This window comes from Pongo pygmaeus, chromosome 10 (genome assembly GCF_028885625.2).
Source record: "Pongo pygmaeus isolate AG05252 chromosome 10, NHGRI_mPonPyg2-v2.0_pri, whole genome shotgun sequence".
Taxonomy (NCBI): domain Eukaryota; kingdom Metazoa; phylum Chordata; class Mammalia; order Primates; family Hominidae; genus Pongo; species Pongo pygmaeus.
Genome location: NC_072383.2, coordinates 77,373,521 through 77,390,632, shown reverse-complemented (window position 1 = coordinate 77,390,632; position 17,112 = coordinate 77,373,521). Strand labels below are relative to the sequence as shown.

The following is a 17,112-nucleotide window of genomic DNA, read 5'->3' as shown; positions in this document are numbered from 1 at the left end:
GAAACTTTTTTTAAAAACAGATTTAGGACTGGCTGTGGTGATCCACAGGTTATGAGGCTTAGGTGAGAGGATTGCTTGAGGCCAGGAGTTTGAGGCCAAACTGAGTAACATAGTAAGATCCTGTCTCTACAAACAAACAAACAAAAAATATTAGCTGGGCATGGTGGTGCCAGCCTGCAGTCACAGCTACTCGGGAGGTTGAGGTGAAAGGATTGCTTGGGTTTGGGAGTTTGAAGCTGCAGTGAGCTATGATTGTGCCACTGTACTCTGGTTTGGGTGACAAAAATAGACCCTGTCTCAAATAATTTTTAAATTGTATTTAATATAAAAATAATAAAGAAAATAAAAAATAAGAAACAGCTTATTGAGAAAAATGGTATTTATTCACATACCATAAAATTCACCCATTTAAAGTGTACAGTTTGGTGGATTTTGGTATATTCACTGGGTTATGTAACCATCATTGCTATCTAATTCTAGAAGATTTTCATCACTCCAAAAAAATCCCATACCCATTACCTGTCATTCCCCATTCCCTATCCTATCCTTACCCTTAGGCATGAATCTACTTTTTGTCTGTCTGTGGATTTGCCTATTTTGGCTCATGAGTGTTACAGCATGTATCAAGACTTTATTTCTTTTTATGGCTAAGTAATTTTCTACTGCATGGATATACCACATTTTGCTTATCCATTCATCACTTGATGAATATTTTGGTTGTTTCTACTTTTTTGGCTGTTATGAAAAATGCTACTACTGTTGTTGTACATTTTTTTGGTGTGTATACATGAGTTTCCATTTTTCTTGGGTAGAACTCAGTAGAATTGTTGGATAACATGGCAACTTTATTTAACATTTTGAGGAACTGTCAAACTGGTTTCAAAAGTGGCTACATCATTTTACCTTCCATTAGCAACGTATAAGACTTCCAATTTTTTCACATCTTTGCCAACACTTGTTATTGTCTGTCTTATTTTAGCAGAGCCTGAAACTTTGAGTTCCTTTGTGGGGTGTCAGAGCTTAGAGGAGTTAATTGGTGCACAATCACTGAGGTCACACCATGGTAGCACTATCTTCCACTCACATGTGCTGAGCCTTAAACTGGGTTTGTCTTTGTGAAATCTTTTCACATCCCACAGACTTTCGCACATGGTATCTAGGCTCAGATATCCACTCTTTTATTAAAACCATGTATGACAATGCCTTCTGAACACTTAGGCTGTCCCAGTGTCCTCAAAAAAGGAAGGATGTAAGTCTAGTCATCAGAGCAATGCTTTTCAGCTGGCAAGGAAATAAGGGCTCTGACCAATGTTTTTAATAACAAAAACCACTAATATTTTTTTGAGAGCTTCTCTGGTGCCAAGTATTGTTCTAAGTGCTTTACATTAATTATTTCATTTAGAGTGTGTCACAACTCATGGAGGGGAGTAAATATTAATCTCATTTTATGAAAGGATTAAGCAACAAGCTGAAGGACACATCAGTAGTAAGCGGAGTCATGGTGATCCATATAGGCCGAGCTTTAATCTACCCTGTAGTTCTGTCTCACCATTAATTTTTAATTGACTAAGCTTAGTGGGTCTATCTTTTTTTTTTTTTTTTTTTTTTTGCTTTTTAAGACTGTATTTCAACATAACTGTGCTTACAGAAATACATTCATATTGGTTAATAGAATGCAATTTAAGTTTAACTTATCCTACACAATTTGGACCAAAAACTTGGTACACGGTTTAAGATTTTAAAAAAGGATTCGCAATATGCTTTATTTTGATCTGTTACAAATGTATAAAAGATCCTCCCTCAAATGCTGCTAAAGAAGGCAGCAAGAACCTTGAGAAATTTACCTTTGGTTTGCCTCAGAAAAATAACATGTATTGCACTGCATACGTTTATGAAATTGGTGCAACAAAACACTGTTGTAATGTTTCAATAGAATTAGAATTAGAAGTTCGATAACTAATGGGTATGGAAGGGACTGGGAGGGAACCTACGTACACATGTGAAACTGTAAAAGCTATCTGATTTAGTTAATATTGCATGTAGATTGTAAATCTACACAAGCCAAGATTCAGATAATTTCTTCAGTCTGAATTAACACTATCTGTTCATTTCATCTGCTGGAGTCAACCAGGAAACTGGGAACACCAGCTGTAAGTTTTTCTGACTTATGCAAAAAAGAAAATTAAGTTTCTTCCTCAGCTTTTCAGTCCAAAAGTGACAGTATACCACAGGCAAGGTATTCCTTCCGTTGTCAACATTCATAGGGTGACATGAAATGAGGTCTATTTGGGTTTTAATTTGTAGCAGCAGTCATATGCAAAACAGTCTCCAAAGTTAATTACACACGACTTTATAAGTGACTCTGAAAAATAAAATGGCCCTTCTTAGAAGACTAGAGCAAAACATCCAGCCATAGTTACAAGCCTTATCAAAAAAAAAAAATGCAGCCCCTTGTGAATTACACAATAAAATAAAAAAAGTGGTGCCAAAATAAGAAGCAGCTCTGAATAAAAAAGGAAAAAATAAAACTCAAAAAATCTTAAAAACCAATGTGAATATAGGTTCAAAAGATAGGTAAGAGATTCATTTTCATAAGACTACCTAAGATTAGGCTTGTCATGTATTCTAGTGTTTCAAGTTTATCACTAGATACTACACATCAACTTACAAATAACATGTTCATTTTTTGTTCTTTTATCAAAAGGGAAAATTCTAGCTTAAATTCTATCCAGTGTGGGGGAGTGGGACTAGAAAACAAAAAGATGCAAACAGTTCCATGCAAATATCACATTTTTCAAAAGGAAGAACTTCCAACTGGACCAGAAGTTCATACTGCTAATGTACTTTTCACTGAAATAATTTCTGATAAGTACAAATACATGGCATTAAGGTTCAGAACCTAATACAGGCCTGACAATCAAGTCCTTATTTTCTGGAAGAAGGCCTCAAGTCCAATCAATTTCCAGTAACAACCGTTTTTACAAATCGATTTAATAATAAGGGGTTTTAATTTCCTTCATGTTTTTGTTTTTAGCATTTTAGTCTTAAAGACTAGATTAGAATTTAGCTCAATTCCCCAGAAGGCAAATGGTTTTACTTTTTCAGTATGAAAGAATCCACAAAAAAACCTCTTCCCCAAACTAATTCCTGATAGCCAATCTGTGCTTAAGATGAATCTTTCTCTATACAATGTTAACAGTAACTTAGGTAAAATGTACCCACGAACATTAAAACTAGTTGTTAGAAAGATTTAACTAGCTTTATAATTTAAGTTTTAAAGCATAAATATTTGCAGCTTGATCTTCTGTTGACAGTGATTGTTGGAGCCTAGAATTCAACATTTACAATTTCCATTCATGCACACAATACACACACCGTTATCACACAACTTACTACTCATGTCTTAAGAGAAGAATCTTCTGCTTTTAAAAATCTTTGGCCTCCCAGTCAATTCCATATTCAAACAACTTTTAACTCAAACTTTACTCTCAGATTTTTAACAAGTTTTCCACCCACAGATTATTAATGCTTTTCCTAGTCTTTCATGTTGTACCATCAAAATCTGAAGCCGGCCTCAAAGAGATCATCAGATTAAAAAAAAAAAAAAAAGAAACATAAAGTGGTTATTTCAAAATAGAACATGGGAGGTCAGAATTCAAGATTCCCTACTAGGATCATATTTTATTTCACTGCAATGAATAACTGCTATCAGTAAGAAAAATCCTACATTGGACTCTTTCATACTGTTTGGCCCCTGGCCAAAGAACCTACAAAAATGTTTTGGAGTACATGCCCTTTTTTCATACAAAGTGCCCCCACAGGAACACCAGGATAGCTGCAGTTCATTTGAGGCCTCACCTGTAGAAAGAGGCTATCACACAGACAGCCAGGACACTCACCAGTTTGCGGAGATCCTTGAGAAAGTATGATTTTTAAAAATCTGGCCTGTACTTGTTTCACCAGCCTTTTTCACTGTATAGGAAAGTGACAGCTGGTCTGCCAGCACTCATACTACCGCTCTTATCCTAGGTTTGCCATGTAATAGCTATGGCTTTGGAATCTCCCAAGTGATATTCTATAAAACTTGAAGGAATAATTATGTCTCCTAATTCAAGGCTTACAGTTTCCAAATATGGTTTATTGTTGTGCATGTGCAGATGATGCACTTGTAGACTCGCTCATTATCCCCAGCTCTGGTGTGGTGTTTCAGGTGTGCAGTATAGGGATCATATCGATTGGTATTGTAGCCACAGTGGCCACAGCGAGTACGGACCTTGGAGAAATCTCCCTCTTCTGTAGTGGAAGAGCCAGATTCCTTGGCTGTTGCTTGCTCTTCCTTCCTTCCTTCCTTCCTTCCTTCCTTCCTTCCTTCCTTCCTTCCTTCCTTCCTTTCTTTTTCTTTCTCTCTTTCCTTTCTTTCTTTCTCTTTCTTTCCCTTTCTTTCTTCTTTCTTTCTTTTCCTTCTTTTCTTTCTCTTCTTTCTTTTTCTTTCTTTCTTTCTTTTCCTTTTCTTTCTTTCTCTTTCTTTCTTTCCTTCCTTCCTTCCTTCCTTCTTTCTTTCCTTCTTTCTTTCTTTCCCCCTCCCTCCCTCCCTCTCTCTCTCTCTCTCTCTTTCTTTCTTTCTACCGAGTTTCACTCTTGTTGTGTAGGCTGGAGTGCAATGGCATGATCTCGGCTCACCGCATGCAACCTCCGCCTCCCAGGTTCAAGCGATTCTCTGGCTTCAGCCTCCGGAGTAGCTGGGATTACAGGCATGCGCCACAACACTGGGCTAATTTTGTATTTTTAGTGGAGACAGGGTTTCTCCATGTTGGTCAGGCTGGTCTCGAACTCCTGACCTCAGGTGATTCTCTCATCTCGGCCTCCCAAAGTGCTGGGATTACAGGCGTGAGCCACCGCGTCCTGCCTCTCCACACTTCCACAAAAAATTTCTTGGCACTGTACACTCTGATGTGATGCACAAACCGTTCTTCAGATTCTGCTTCATATTGGCATGACTTACAGCGAAAGGATTTGGTCTTCGAGTTCTTGCCTTCGTCCTCTGTTCCAGGTGTTTCAGGAGGAAGATCTTTATTTGAGCTGTAAATCTCTGGAGCAGCTGATGCCTCAAATGCAGGCTGAAGTTCTACAACGCTGAGTTCCAAACGTCTCAGCCCATGAGGTTCACCTTTTATTTCAGCACTCTTTAAGTCCTTCTCTTTCTTCACTATCTGAAAAGCTGTCATCCCCAACAGGCATCAATTTTGCCATCTGTCTTTCTTCACTGACCAGGCAATCATAGCAGCTGCCATTTACTTTCCCACCGAAGGCCGCATTTGCCAGCAAGACAGGCTGAGGTGAGGTCAGTTCAGCTTTAGAGAGATCATGCAAGTCACACATGCCGTTAGGCAAGGCCATTCCAATGTTGCCATTGCCGGTAAACAGCCCTTCTCCTCCAGAAGACTGCCCATCACCTGGGTGGCCATGACTGTAATCGCAAAGCCTTCGTTCGGGCTTCTCCGGCCCCCCCGCCCCCCGAGCCCTTCCGACCATCCCCGGGCTCGCCCAACGCCCAGGGCCAGGCGCCCCGGAAGTTTGCAAACTTCATTCCCCCACGGCTCTTGGCAGGCCTCCAGCCTCAGCCCCGCCAGCTCGGGAGGTCAGGTGGCCGAACGTGGGGGTCTATCTTATTCACCACTGTATTCCCTGAAATTAGCACAATACCTGGCTTATAAAAGAGGCTTAATATATGATGAGATCAATGAAAGAATGAATAAATACAATTAATTTACAGTATTTAAAAGTTCTTGTTCATAATTGGCAAGAATTTAATCATGTTTAAAGCAGGTAAGTTTGTGTGTCTGTGTATGCTTCCTCTCTTTCGCATTCTTTAATTATTTAAGCTCTTGTTTTTCAGCGAGTCCTCATTCTCCTGCCTTATTCTGTAGTACAACTAGTACAACTCAATCACTGACATTTCATCTAATTGCAGAGTAACAGATTGTAATGGATTAAAGATTTTACAGCGCAAACATTTGGCCTGCTCAAAGGTAGGTAGGAGTAAGACAGAAGGTAAAAACATCTAATTTTAAGATTCACAAACAAGATAAAAAATATTGCTCCCAAGCATATGATGAACTCAGGAGAAAAGATTATATTTGAAAAGGTTTAAATCTATGGAAGACAGAACAAAACATTCTCCTGTGTTGCTCACATTGCTTCCCACTCAAAACCCTTTTCATTATTTCAGTAATATGAAAAAACCAGATGTAAACAAGACTGCTCTTGTCTACATCATTATTCTCATTCTCCTTTTGTTTTATATTTGTTCCCATTTCAACCCCCACTCCTCACTTTCTGCTCTGTCAGCTTATACACATGAAATCCAGGCTCTCAAATCCACTTTGCTCGGCTTTATTTAAAATTCAACTGAAAACTCTCAGTCCTTTTATTCTTTGGATAAAAAGAAAACTTAATACTTACATTGATTTCTATTAAAACAATTATATTTTTCTTGGTACTACGTGTATCAGAATTTATATCTCCTAATGAGAATTTTCCCCATAGCAAACCATTTGAGAGACCATGTAACGATGTTAATACTCAAAGCATTTAGGACAGAGTCAGAATATAAACCTCACAAGAACATCCATCTCATCACTTTCCCACAATAATTACAACTGTTTTACCCAATTCAATCATCAACTAATAGCCTATACTTGACCCTACATAGTTATGGCCATTTCAATGAAATTTACCTTTTCAAGACAAAGACAAATCATTATTGAGAACAGATAACGTATTATACACTGAGAAAGATACTTGGAGAGAGGGACTGGAATTCAAAAATATTTTAGGATACTACGGTACAACTGGAATGACTGGATATCTTTTAAAGATGACTCTCTCAAAGGTGATAGAACATTAGAATGCATATTTGTTAAATTCTAATTTGTTCAACCAATCTACTTGAAAGTATTTATTTAAGCACTTTGTGTGTTGCAGTCACAGTGCAATGTGCTGGGCCTAAGTAGATAAGCAAAACAGACAACATCCTTGCACTCTCTTAGTGGCAATATGGCAGTGTAGAGAGAAAATGGGTTTGGGAGCCAGACAGACCTGAAAAGACCAAGAGAGACTCTTTAAAGAAGATGGTGTGAGCCAGGTGCAGTGGCTCACGCGTGTAATCCCAGCACTTTGGGAGGCCGAGGCGGGTGGGTCACTTGAGGTCATGAGTTCGAGACCAGGCTGGCCAACATGGTGAAACCTCATTTCTACTAAAAATACAAAAAATAGCTGGGCATGGTGGCAGGCACCTGTAATCCCAGCTACTTGGGCAGCTGAGGCAGGAGCATCGCTTGAACCCGGGAGGCTGGGGTTGCAGTGAGCCGAGATCACACCACTGCACTCTAGCCTGGGCAATAGAGCGAGACTCAATCTCAAAAAATGGAAAGTGTAGGCTTTTAGACCTGTGTTTGAATTGTAGTTATGGCATTGTCCGTGTAAACTTGGACACATTACTTAAACTTTCCTGGGTCTCAGTTCCCTTCCTTCCCTGTTTTGTAAAACAGATTTGGTAATGCCAGTTTTGAAGAATGTTATGAGATTTTTTTTGTCAGCATATAGTAGACTCTCAGTAAATGATAGCTATTATTTGTGTTTATAGGATAGGTAGAGAAGTTAATATAAGCTTTAATGAAGATGAACTTTGGAAGCTAGAGAGCCAGGCTGTGAGACCAGACCTTTGGGTGGTTATCACTGTGACGAGGAAGGCAGGCGCAGTAGGCTAAAGTATGACAATGGGAGGGAGAACAATGGAAGGTAGCCAAAGTGCATTTTGAAAATGTCCAGGATCTCTCCTCACTTTAATTCTTGCTTCAAATTAGAGTCTAATTTATATTACTTTTCTAGGGAATTTAAAATAAAAAATATTGGATTTTTGTTTAGAAACTCTAAAGTGAGAATTTGGATTTCTACCTGTGCCTGAAAAGTCTTTTTAACCAGAAAGGCAAGCAAATGACAGTCCTACATACTAGAGAGATATTTCAAGTTATTTGCTTTTTCCTATCATGTTCTTGGAAACCACATCATGAAGTGGATAAATTTATTATACATAAGAATACAATTATAATTGGTGACAGAAATTCTAACCAAAGACTCAAACTCAAATAAACCACAGCTATGGCCCAAGATACCGTAAAAAATAAAACACATCTACACTTCTGTAGCAGTTTAAAGGGAAAGCAATATGTTCCAAGTCCCATGATATGGACACATAGATACTAGGTACACTAATATATATTATAGTTTTAATATACTATAAAATAATTCAATACTACTAAAATGTATCTACTATAAAATTGATTAACAACAAATATTCTAGGCATGATAAACTTAGATTTTATTTCTACTCTTTGAGTTCTCCCTAGAACTAATTCTTCTCCATTTTCCTCTGGATCAATTTCCATGATGTAGGCAGAGACTTACACCATAGCTTTAAGTCTTACATTTAAATAAAAGTTAAATTAAGGTAATCTATGAGCTCCATGTGCATTATGGAAACAGGATGAAAAAGAGGGTTACAAAGAGGGAGACACTGAATAAACCTTTAACAAACAAACAAAAGTTGTTGAGACAAAATCTATTATCATTTTCAAAACCATAAACAAAAACAATAACAAGGTTGATTTTGCTAAGCACCTGTACTGCCTCTATCTTTAAAGAAACATACCAAAAAACCCAGAGAGGCACTAAACTATCTTCAGCATTCAGAGCTACGATATTTTGCTGTTTAGCTTTCAGAATACTTTAACCTTCATTTGTAAAATAAGAACACAATGACTATCAACACGGACTTTAAAAAGGGTGTTTGGGCACATTTCTTACAGTACAATAAACATCTCCATTCATTCATTCAAAAATAGTTTTTCACGCCTACTGTGTTCTTGCCTCTGTGATTACACTTGGTGAGGAACCATAGACATGGCTGCTGCCTGGATGGAGTTTCAGTCCAGTGGGGAAGATAGACAATGAACAAGTAAAGAAAAACAAGTATAACTTCCTGAAATGCTATGGATGAAAATTAACGTTTTTGTTGCATTTCTCAAATGTGATAGGTTGTGAATGAATGACCAGGAAGGTTCTTATTGGCATCCATGTTTAAAATTCCAACAATTAACTTTTTATAAGGATTTCCAATCAGGGCATTGATCGTTGGGTGGAGATTCTTGGAGAGAATAGTTGCTGTCTGATTGCTAAATGTACTTAGAAACAGCATCACTTCTTTCATGATCCTTGGGCATAAAAGATGCCATAAGGAATAATGACTTTAACTCATTCCAAGGAAGTACTAAGGAATTGACCACAGGAAGTTAAAAAACTGTTGCCATTTGATTGAATATGTATTCTTCACATGCTTTTCTGTGAAGTAAATGTTTTTCTAATTAGGCTTAAAAATGTGAAATTTTCTTGCAAAATTGATTTTCCATTAAAGCATTAAAGTAGTTTCTCTTCCCTTCTGCTTGGATACTAATTAAATTATGTTCCAACTTGTTTTAATTCTGCAATCAATTTTTTTTCCATTTGCACTGGATTACACAATCTCATTTAAAAATCACTCTACCAAATTTTACACAAAGCAGAGGTGATAGACTTATTCTCTAATGGAAACAAAACAATAAAACAGTACTGCTCAAGTCATGAGAGCTTGCAGCATATCAGGGTGGAATGTTAAAAAAAAAAGGCTTAGTTTTTTTTCTGGTGCTATCTATTCCTTATGCTGTTTTTAGAGATAACAAATATCAGTAGAAGGCATGGAGATAAAAATAAATTTTATAAATAGGAACAAAATGTTAAAATAAAAAGGGTTTAAATACTTTGATGATCTACCTGATCCTGGGGTGCAGAACTGAGACAATTTTAAAACTGGACATAAGTGAAATTTATAAGAAGGGAAAAATGGAGTCATAGCTGTTGCTTGTAATGTTTGAAATAATTAAGTCAAAATATTAAATAGATTATTCTAAAAAGATAAAGATTGGTTTCAGGTTTGACTTGTGTATACAATAAATACTTATTTTTTAAAAGATTAAAGAGAAGAAAATCTCAAAGATTCAACTTAGACAGCTTGGGGCTATACATATTGGTAGCCTTTTGCACATTGAAGAATTATACACTGATTACCAAGGATGATTTTGAAGCCATATACTGAGAAGTAAAAAAATTAAGAAACAACAGTTTTATATATAACCATCTCTAGGAACTTAGAGGATACATATTTCTGTTTTAAAGAAACAAAAATAAGAGAAAGGTTGACCTGTCTCCAAGGTCAAATTCCACCTTCATCTATTAGAAGGTTGGGAAGTGGAGGAAGAAGGTAGTCGACCATGCCTCACTGAAAAAACAAACCGGCAAGTGAACGGAAACCAGTGAGGTGGCTTTGATTGTGTAAATTTGCGGAACACGATCAAGCCAAATGGAGACCTCACCAGTGATGTTTCCACCTGGGGATAGAATCGAATAGTGGGAACAATGTGCTTTTTTTGTGGATCTTCCTGGTACAGCTTATCTCTTTCACACCACTTCCTTTTAAACATGGGCCTAGTCACTTCCAAATGAGGCTCTTACACTATCCATGTTCCTTCCCGTTTCTTTCTAAATTGCTTGCACATTATTTGGTCACTAAAATAGTACATAATCCTATAAGTTACACAATTACTTCATCATCTTATGACTTATAGTTGTCAACTTTCTGGCAACAAAACCTTACTCCATTTAATTAACATCACAGAGTTGGCTGTCAGTGGGTCTGATTTAACCTGTTTAAATCCAAGTCTCTGGCAGAACAGCTTACTATGATTAGCAGTACTGGTTCTAGATTCCAAAGCTGTTCCTTGAATTCCTTTTTCTCACTTTCTTTGATATCTTTCATCTCATTATGACATTAAAAATAATGCTTAACACTGCTAGATGAAAGCAAAACTAAAATCATGAACAAAATTGCTCATGTAAAGTGGAAAAACAATTTCTTTAAAATCATAAACTAAAGTCAATCTAAGACTTCAATTTATTAACACATTTATAATTTTCTACAATTAATGGACAGTGGCAGGAAAAGTTAGAGCAGATATCATTGAGAATATTTAATTCTTCAGATATAAAATGTAAGTGGAATCTTACTTCCTTTATAATGAAAAAGTTTCTAACTGGGTCTAGTCATCCAGAGATACTTTGTAAGCTAGACATCTGTCTTACACAGTTTTTTATAACCTATACCTTGATAAAGAGAAATAGTCTAACTGAAAACCAAAAATTTCTATTCCTGAGTAGAAATCAAAGAGGAAAGCTTCTAGAGTTTTACGAGTGTAATGATAAAATTAATATTTCCCATTAATAACTCCTACAGATACTCAGTAAGTGCAATGGTGAGAAAAAGGATGGCGAAGTAGATAAAAATAGAGAGAAAAGACACAACAAATGTGGAGATGAACACACAAAATGGGGAAGAGAACACACACACAAAATTAACCAAGAAAAAGGTACGAGAGACCTCTCACTTAGTGAACATTTACCATATGCCAGACTCTATGCTGGGTACTTCACATTCTATTCTATTTCATCGGTAAGTAAGATAAGGGGTAAATCATGTTAGGCCACTTTCTAGGTTAAAATTCTGAATGGGCAGTGTACCTAACCCCCTAGATTCTAGAGTGAAACCCGTCAGCTTGGTATTAAGTTTCAAACTCTGCTCGTACTCAAAGATTTCTGAAAGAGGAAACTTGCTCAATAGTCTACATTCCCTTAGCTCAGAAAAAAACATTTCACAATTTTTCAGAAACCCAATGAGTGTGATCTTGGATGTCACTACCACCCGATAATTATACAGGTGAAAGTAACAAGTGTGAGCCATGCACCCTGCACAGGTGGGCATTGTGAAGTACCAGTGGTTCATGTTCTCATATTCAACCAACAAGCCAACCAAACACCAGTCAATTAATAAAACCAATCAGTTAATAAACATTTGTTATGGTCCTACTTTATCACCCAAAAAATTTACACAAAGTCAACCACTTCAACAAAAAATTCAATGAAACATCCCACTACTTTGTTAAATAATTATAAACATTGTAATTGAATGATCGATTTTTTTTTTTCATGAAGATGTCTGTAACATTATTAGTTCACTTATAGGAAAGAACTATCCATAAAATCATATAATTTTAAAACTCAGGATTTTTCTTGGGTATTCTTGAATATCCACAGTAGGGCTAAATCTGTCTCAATGTCTAAGAAAGGTTAGTCAACATTCTTAGATATTGAGACAGTTTATATATATATATATACATATAAAATAAGTATATATGAATATTATATACAAAAATACTTAAGCTCTGCTCTCTTTTTTGGAAAGTATAAGTATATATACTTTTTTCCAAAAAAAAAGCAGAGTTTAACTTAAGTATTTTTGACTCATTTTGTAAAATCAAATAGCAAACAGCAATTTTAGAGTGAAAAGTTCAATTTCAGCATGGGAATTAATAGGCCTGTTCCAAAAGCTTATTTCATCATATAGGGGGTATAAAGTTCATAGCCTCAGATTGGTCACAGAAAACCTTAGGCTGAGAGGATTCCCAGGTGATGGACTTGATTGAGTTTCTCTGAAGGCCTGACCCTCTCTCTGATCTCCCTGGTGACCCCAAGAGGCCAGGGAATCCTAGGGACCTGGAGATCCTAAATGACTGAGCTGTCCGCAGTCTCTTGGGTAATTACAGCCTTATGTCAGGAACTAAAGAGTGACTTGGAAAGGAATTGTTTTAGGAATTTGGAGAAGCTAAGGGTTGTTGGCTTTTCTAGTATTGGTCTACTGAAATGTTTGCAGAGAAAAATGCTGGTGCCAGGCAGGCATCACATAATCAGATACAATTGATTATTATGAAGCTTAAATGCACTAAACATATTGAACTTCCCTTTTTAAGTCATGGAAAAGTACTGAGCTAAACTATTAAAACTGGGAATAAACAATGTGAGGAGTAGCATAAAAATGTAAGTCATTTAAAAAATGGATTTAATATCAGGCTTTGTGAATTATATTTGATGTTTGACCAATCATGCTCTCGTATCTTTAGGAGAAACAATGAACTGTCTGTGATATGCAGAAACAATCAAGGAAAAAGTACCATTTTATTTCTGTGTAATAGCTACATAACCTATGCAGAAAACACAAAATGATTGTGGAAAAATATGAGAAATAAAATAATTTTTCATTGTCATTTTAAAGCAGTAGTTTATGAGTGTGTGGGGCCTTTTGTAAGCTTTTAGAAAGAGTTCCTGTGGGCATGTGTGTTTGTTTGTGTCCAGGGTTGCTCTTTCTAGATCCAGTACACAAATTTCTCTCTCTTCTTTCAGATAACACCCAGAAGACCTGTATACTTTTTAACGAGGTGGTACAATGCCCTTGACCCTATTTTACCAGCTGTCAACAACTAGAGGCCCACATCCCGGTTTGTAAAGAGTATTTCTCAATAAGTTATTATATGAGCAGCAACTGGCGAGTACAGCTCGTGATGTTAGAAATGCTAATAATTCCCTTACCTCTTCCTTCTCAGCACTTTGCAGGTCACGCCATTCCTCAGTTACATGGCCAAAATCCACTGTGTTCATAGGGACTTTAAATTCTCCAATGATGTCATGCTTAGAGAAACGATCAAAATCATATACAGCCATCACCAGGGTTTTGCCACCCAATTCCGAGTATGGTACCTAAATAAAAAGAGATGAGGATAAAATACCCAGTCACAAAAATGCTTAAAACATGTTACTTGGTCATGGTGCTTAATTTAATATTTATGTTGCATAAACAGAACAGGGAGATAATTTTGTTTTTGGTTATTTTTTAAATTGAGACTTGACAAACTGCTTGAGGCTAAAATTACTTGAGAGAAAATGGGAAATTTTAGTGATTTATTGCTTTATCTCAAAGTTCTAGAAGCTGTTAGCATTATTAATAATGGGTCCTGCTGTTAGTTATGCTATAAATCCTTAAGATTAATAAAAGAATAAACAAGCCAATTGCATTTGACTATAAGTAAGTTTTCTTATAGAATATTTTGTTGTTATTGTTGTTTTAAGTTATATTGTCAGGGTGTAACTTACTGAGGGGCAAATAACTTTTCAAATGTTCCATTAACTCTTTCAAGGCATTTAAATGCCACAGTTCAATGGAGCAATAATTTATTAAAGGCTATGCTAGGAGTCTAAAAGGATTGAAATGATATTCACAAGTGCCTCACCTACTCCCTAAAATAATTTGCTGATTGACAAGAACTGACTAGGAAATTGATGTTTTGAATATCAGAGGTGCATTATAATATGGGTTTTGAAGTTCATTCTTGGGTATGACATGCCTTAGGATGAATGGTGGCAAAAGGCCAAGAACTGATGAATTCTCCAGCTGTTCAAATATATCTGGGACAGATGCTATGGGTTGGGATGTTTATTAGTGACATTTTTAATATTCAGTGAAAGCAGTACAATCCAAGTAAGCTACACTTCAGTAACTGGGTAGAAATACCTAATTAGGAAATTGTTTAGACTTGTCTTAAAGGTTTGATCAATTTTCATACACTTCCTATTATTTTATCAGTGTAAATGGTTGTCTTATGCTTCAGCAAACATTTCTCAATTAACTCCGTATATTAAGGAGGGAAGAAAAGGAAGAATATTGGGCCATCTACATAGAAGAAATTTTAGTTTTCCAAAGAGTTTTTCTTTTGTGTCATTTATTTATCATCTGTTCGGAATCTGATTATTTTATTAAAATGATGTGATTAAAAAGTAAGCATCATACTTTTTCCATTTTAGAAGGAATGGAAAATAAACCCTTCCAAAGAGGTGACTCTCAAAGAAAGAAACAAAATACTTTAGAGTAGGGATAAACCCCTGAAAATTTTATTGTATATCTAAAATCTCTCTAGACTTTCTAATGATTGTACTCAAAGAGCAACAGTCAAAAACCTGGGCTTGGGGTCAGACAGACCTTGTACCAGATTTGGACTTTCCAACTAAAGGGCCTGGGGCACGTGATTAAACATCAGTTTATTCATCTATTAAATTGTGATAATATTAAATTGTAATAATGGCTGCTTCATGGGGCTGTTTTGGGGATGAATGAATATATGTAAAACACCTAGCACAGAAGAAGCACTTAAAAATAATTATTGTTTGAATGATTAGTAGCTCCTTCAGATAACTGTTTTGGGGAAAAGAAGATGAATTAATTTGGGGCACGTTGAGTTCCTGTTAAGTGATTTAAATCCATTGTAAAACCAGTCCTCTTTAAAGTCTTTTATACTTCCATTCCTGTATCATATTGCCTCTTGGCATTTCAAGATGAGTAATCTACAATGTCTAACCAGTTCTCTAGAAAAATTGAAGTATTTTTAAATATAGCGGAATATATCATACTTTGGATTTATGTATAGTTTGATCAATCTTTCTGAAATAAAATGAAACTTGATAAAAATATATACAGAATTCAAAAATTTCAATAATTATACTTGGTTTTATAGAAATTACTAATAAAATTATTAGCATTTTTTAAAGAAATAATAATGTAGGTAATGCAATACAAAACAAAGCCCCAATACATTAGCTCATATAATTTAAGAATTTCCTTACTAAGTTTTGGTCAGAAACTGCTGACCTAAGTTAAGGTTAATAAATAGATGAATAAAACAACTGTGATTACTATTACAATATTTTTAAAATTTTATTTCTGCTTTACGTTTTGTGGTATGTTGACTATAGTGATTAAGCTTCATGAGCAGATACTCTTCATGAACTGAGTGTTTCCAGAATGTCTTTACTGCTACTTTAAATTCACTGTCTAGGTACAGAAAAACCAGATTTTAAAATAAGATTACTGACGATACATGAGGGACCTTTGTCTTGAAAACTCAGAAATTTTAGAGTGAATAGAAAGACACTTCTCCTTTACATAATTGAAAACAAGTTTTGAGAAAATGACTCATGCCCTCATTTTCAATTTATTTCATCTCAGAATGTTTGCCAACACAAGGCACATGCTAAGCCTGGCTGATGGACGTGGTGATTTTGAATTAGCCTGCTGGCATATTCACAGACATTTCATTTTTCAGAAACATATTGTTCTAAGTAATGCATTAAAAAGTTTTTTTCACATGTTAAAGATATCCACCAAAAGAATTGTTTTTATGAATGATTTCAAACCAAGATCCACGAAGATCCTGGAGACCTGCAGGACATGTTTTCCTGATGAGATATTATATGGCTGGAATCTCTCTGTTATTGTTTGTCAACTGAGGTGCCTCAACAAGATGAAGAACATCAGGGCAGAACCTAGAGTAAAGGAAAAAGGCTAGAAATGCAATAAAAATATGTTCATATTCCTTTTATTGATTAGTTAAGAAGAATGACTTTAAAGTGCTCAAATTGCCCTCTACACACAAATTTTGTTACAAGAGTCATGTCTATTTGTACCATTTAAGCATTGGGACATAGCTTACTTAACCCTGGGATTGTAACAGATGTACCTATTTTCACAAACTTTGAAATTTAGAAAAATAATGATTTCATTCATTTGGCTTTATTTTCGGGAGGGATCTCACTTTTTAGATGTGACTATGACATCCTAGTAATGTTCTAGTCCATTCCATTCTGAAATGACTGAACCGAATCCTACTCTGAACACACTGAAAGGCAATATTGAATCTTGACTGTAGTGAAGATAAGAATTTTGCATATTCTGATTGGAATTATTGTGAGTCCCTGAACAAGCATTCATGTGCATGTGCATGTCTGTGTATGTGTCAGGATGAGATCAGTCTTTTAAGTAAAACAACAAAGAAAGGTTATAAATAAATGTTAACAAATACCTTGAAAGTAAATTGCTCATTGAAGACAGGATTAAGGGTTTTTCGATGGACTTTTGTCTCAAATTTCTTCTTCTTATCAGGTAGCAGAAACACTTTCACGTAAGGATCAGATGTGCCCCCCATGTCCAAGGCTGGCAGTTCGGCAGCCTGAATGATCCCTACCAGCAGCTGAAATAAACGACAGAATACAGCATACATAAATATCAGTGGACATTTTGGAAAA

General features: G+C 35.9%; 1 protein-coding gene and 1 pseudogene across 5 annotated transcripts in view; both read right to left on the bottom strand.

Moving 5' to 3' along the window:
- The window catches only part of SYT1 (synaptotagmin 1), a 589,756-nt gene that overhangs the window by 140,247 nt on the left and 432,397 nt on the right, over window positions 1-17,112 (bottom strand). For all 5 annotated transcript variants that reach the window (XM_054443952.2, XM_054443953.2, XM_054443950.2 and 2 more), the window contains 2 exons: window positions 16,890-17,057; window positions 13,570-13,737 (listed from right to left, as the gene is read on the bottom strand). In XM_054443952.2, coding sequence (XP_054299927.1) covers window positions 13,570-13,737; window positions 16,890-17,057 — 336 coding nt within the window. The remainder of the gene's footprint in view (window positions 1-13,569; window positions 13,738-16,889; window positions 17,058-17,112) is intronic.
- On the bottom strand, window positions 4,605-5,465 carry LOC129010121 (RE1-silencing transcription factor-like; annotated as a pseudogene).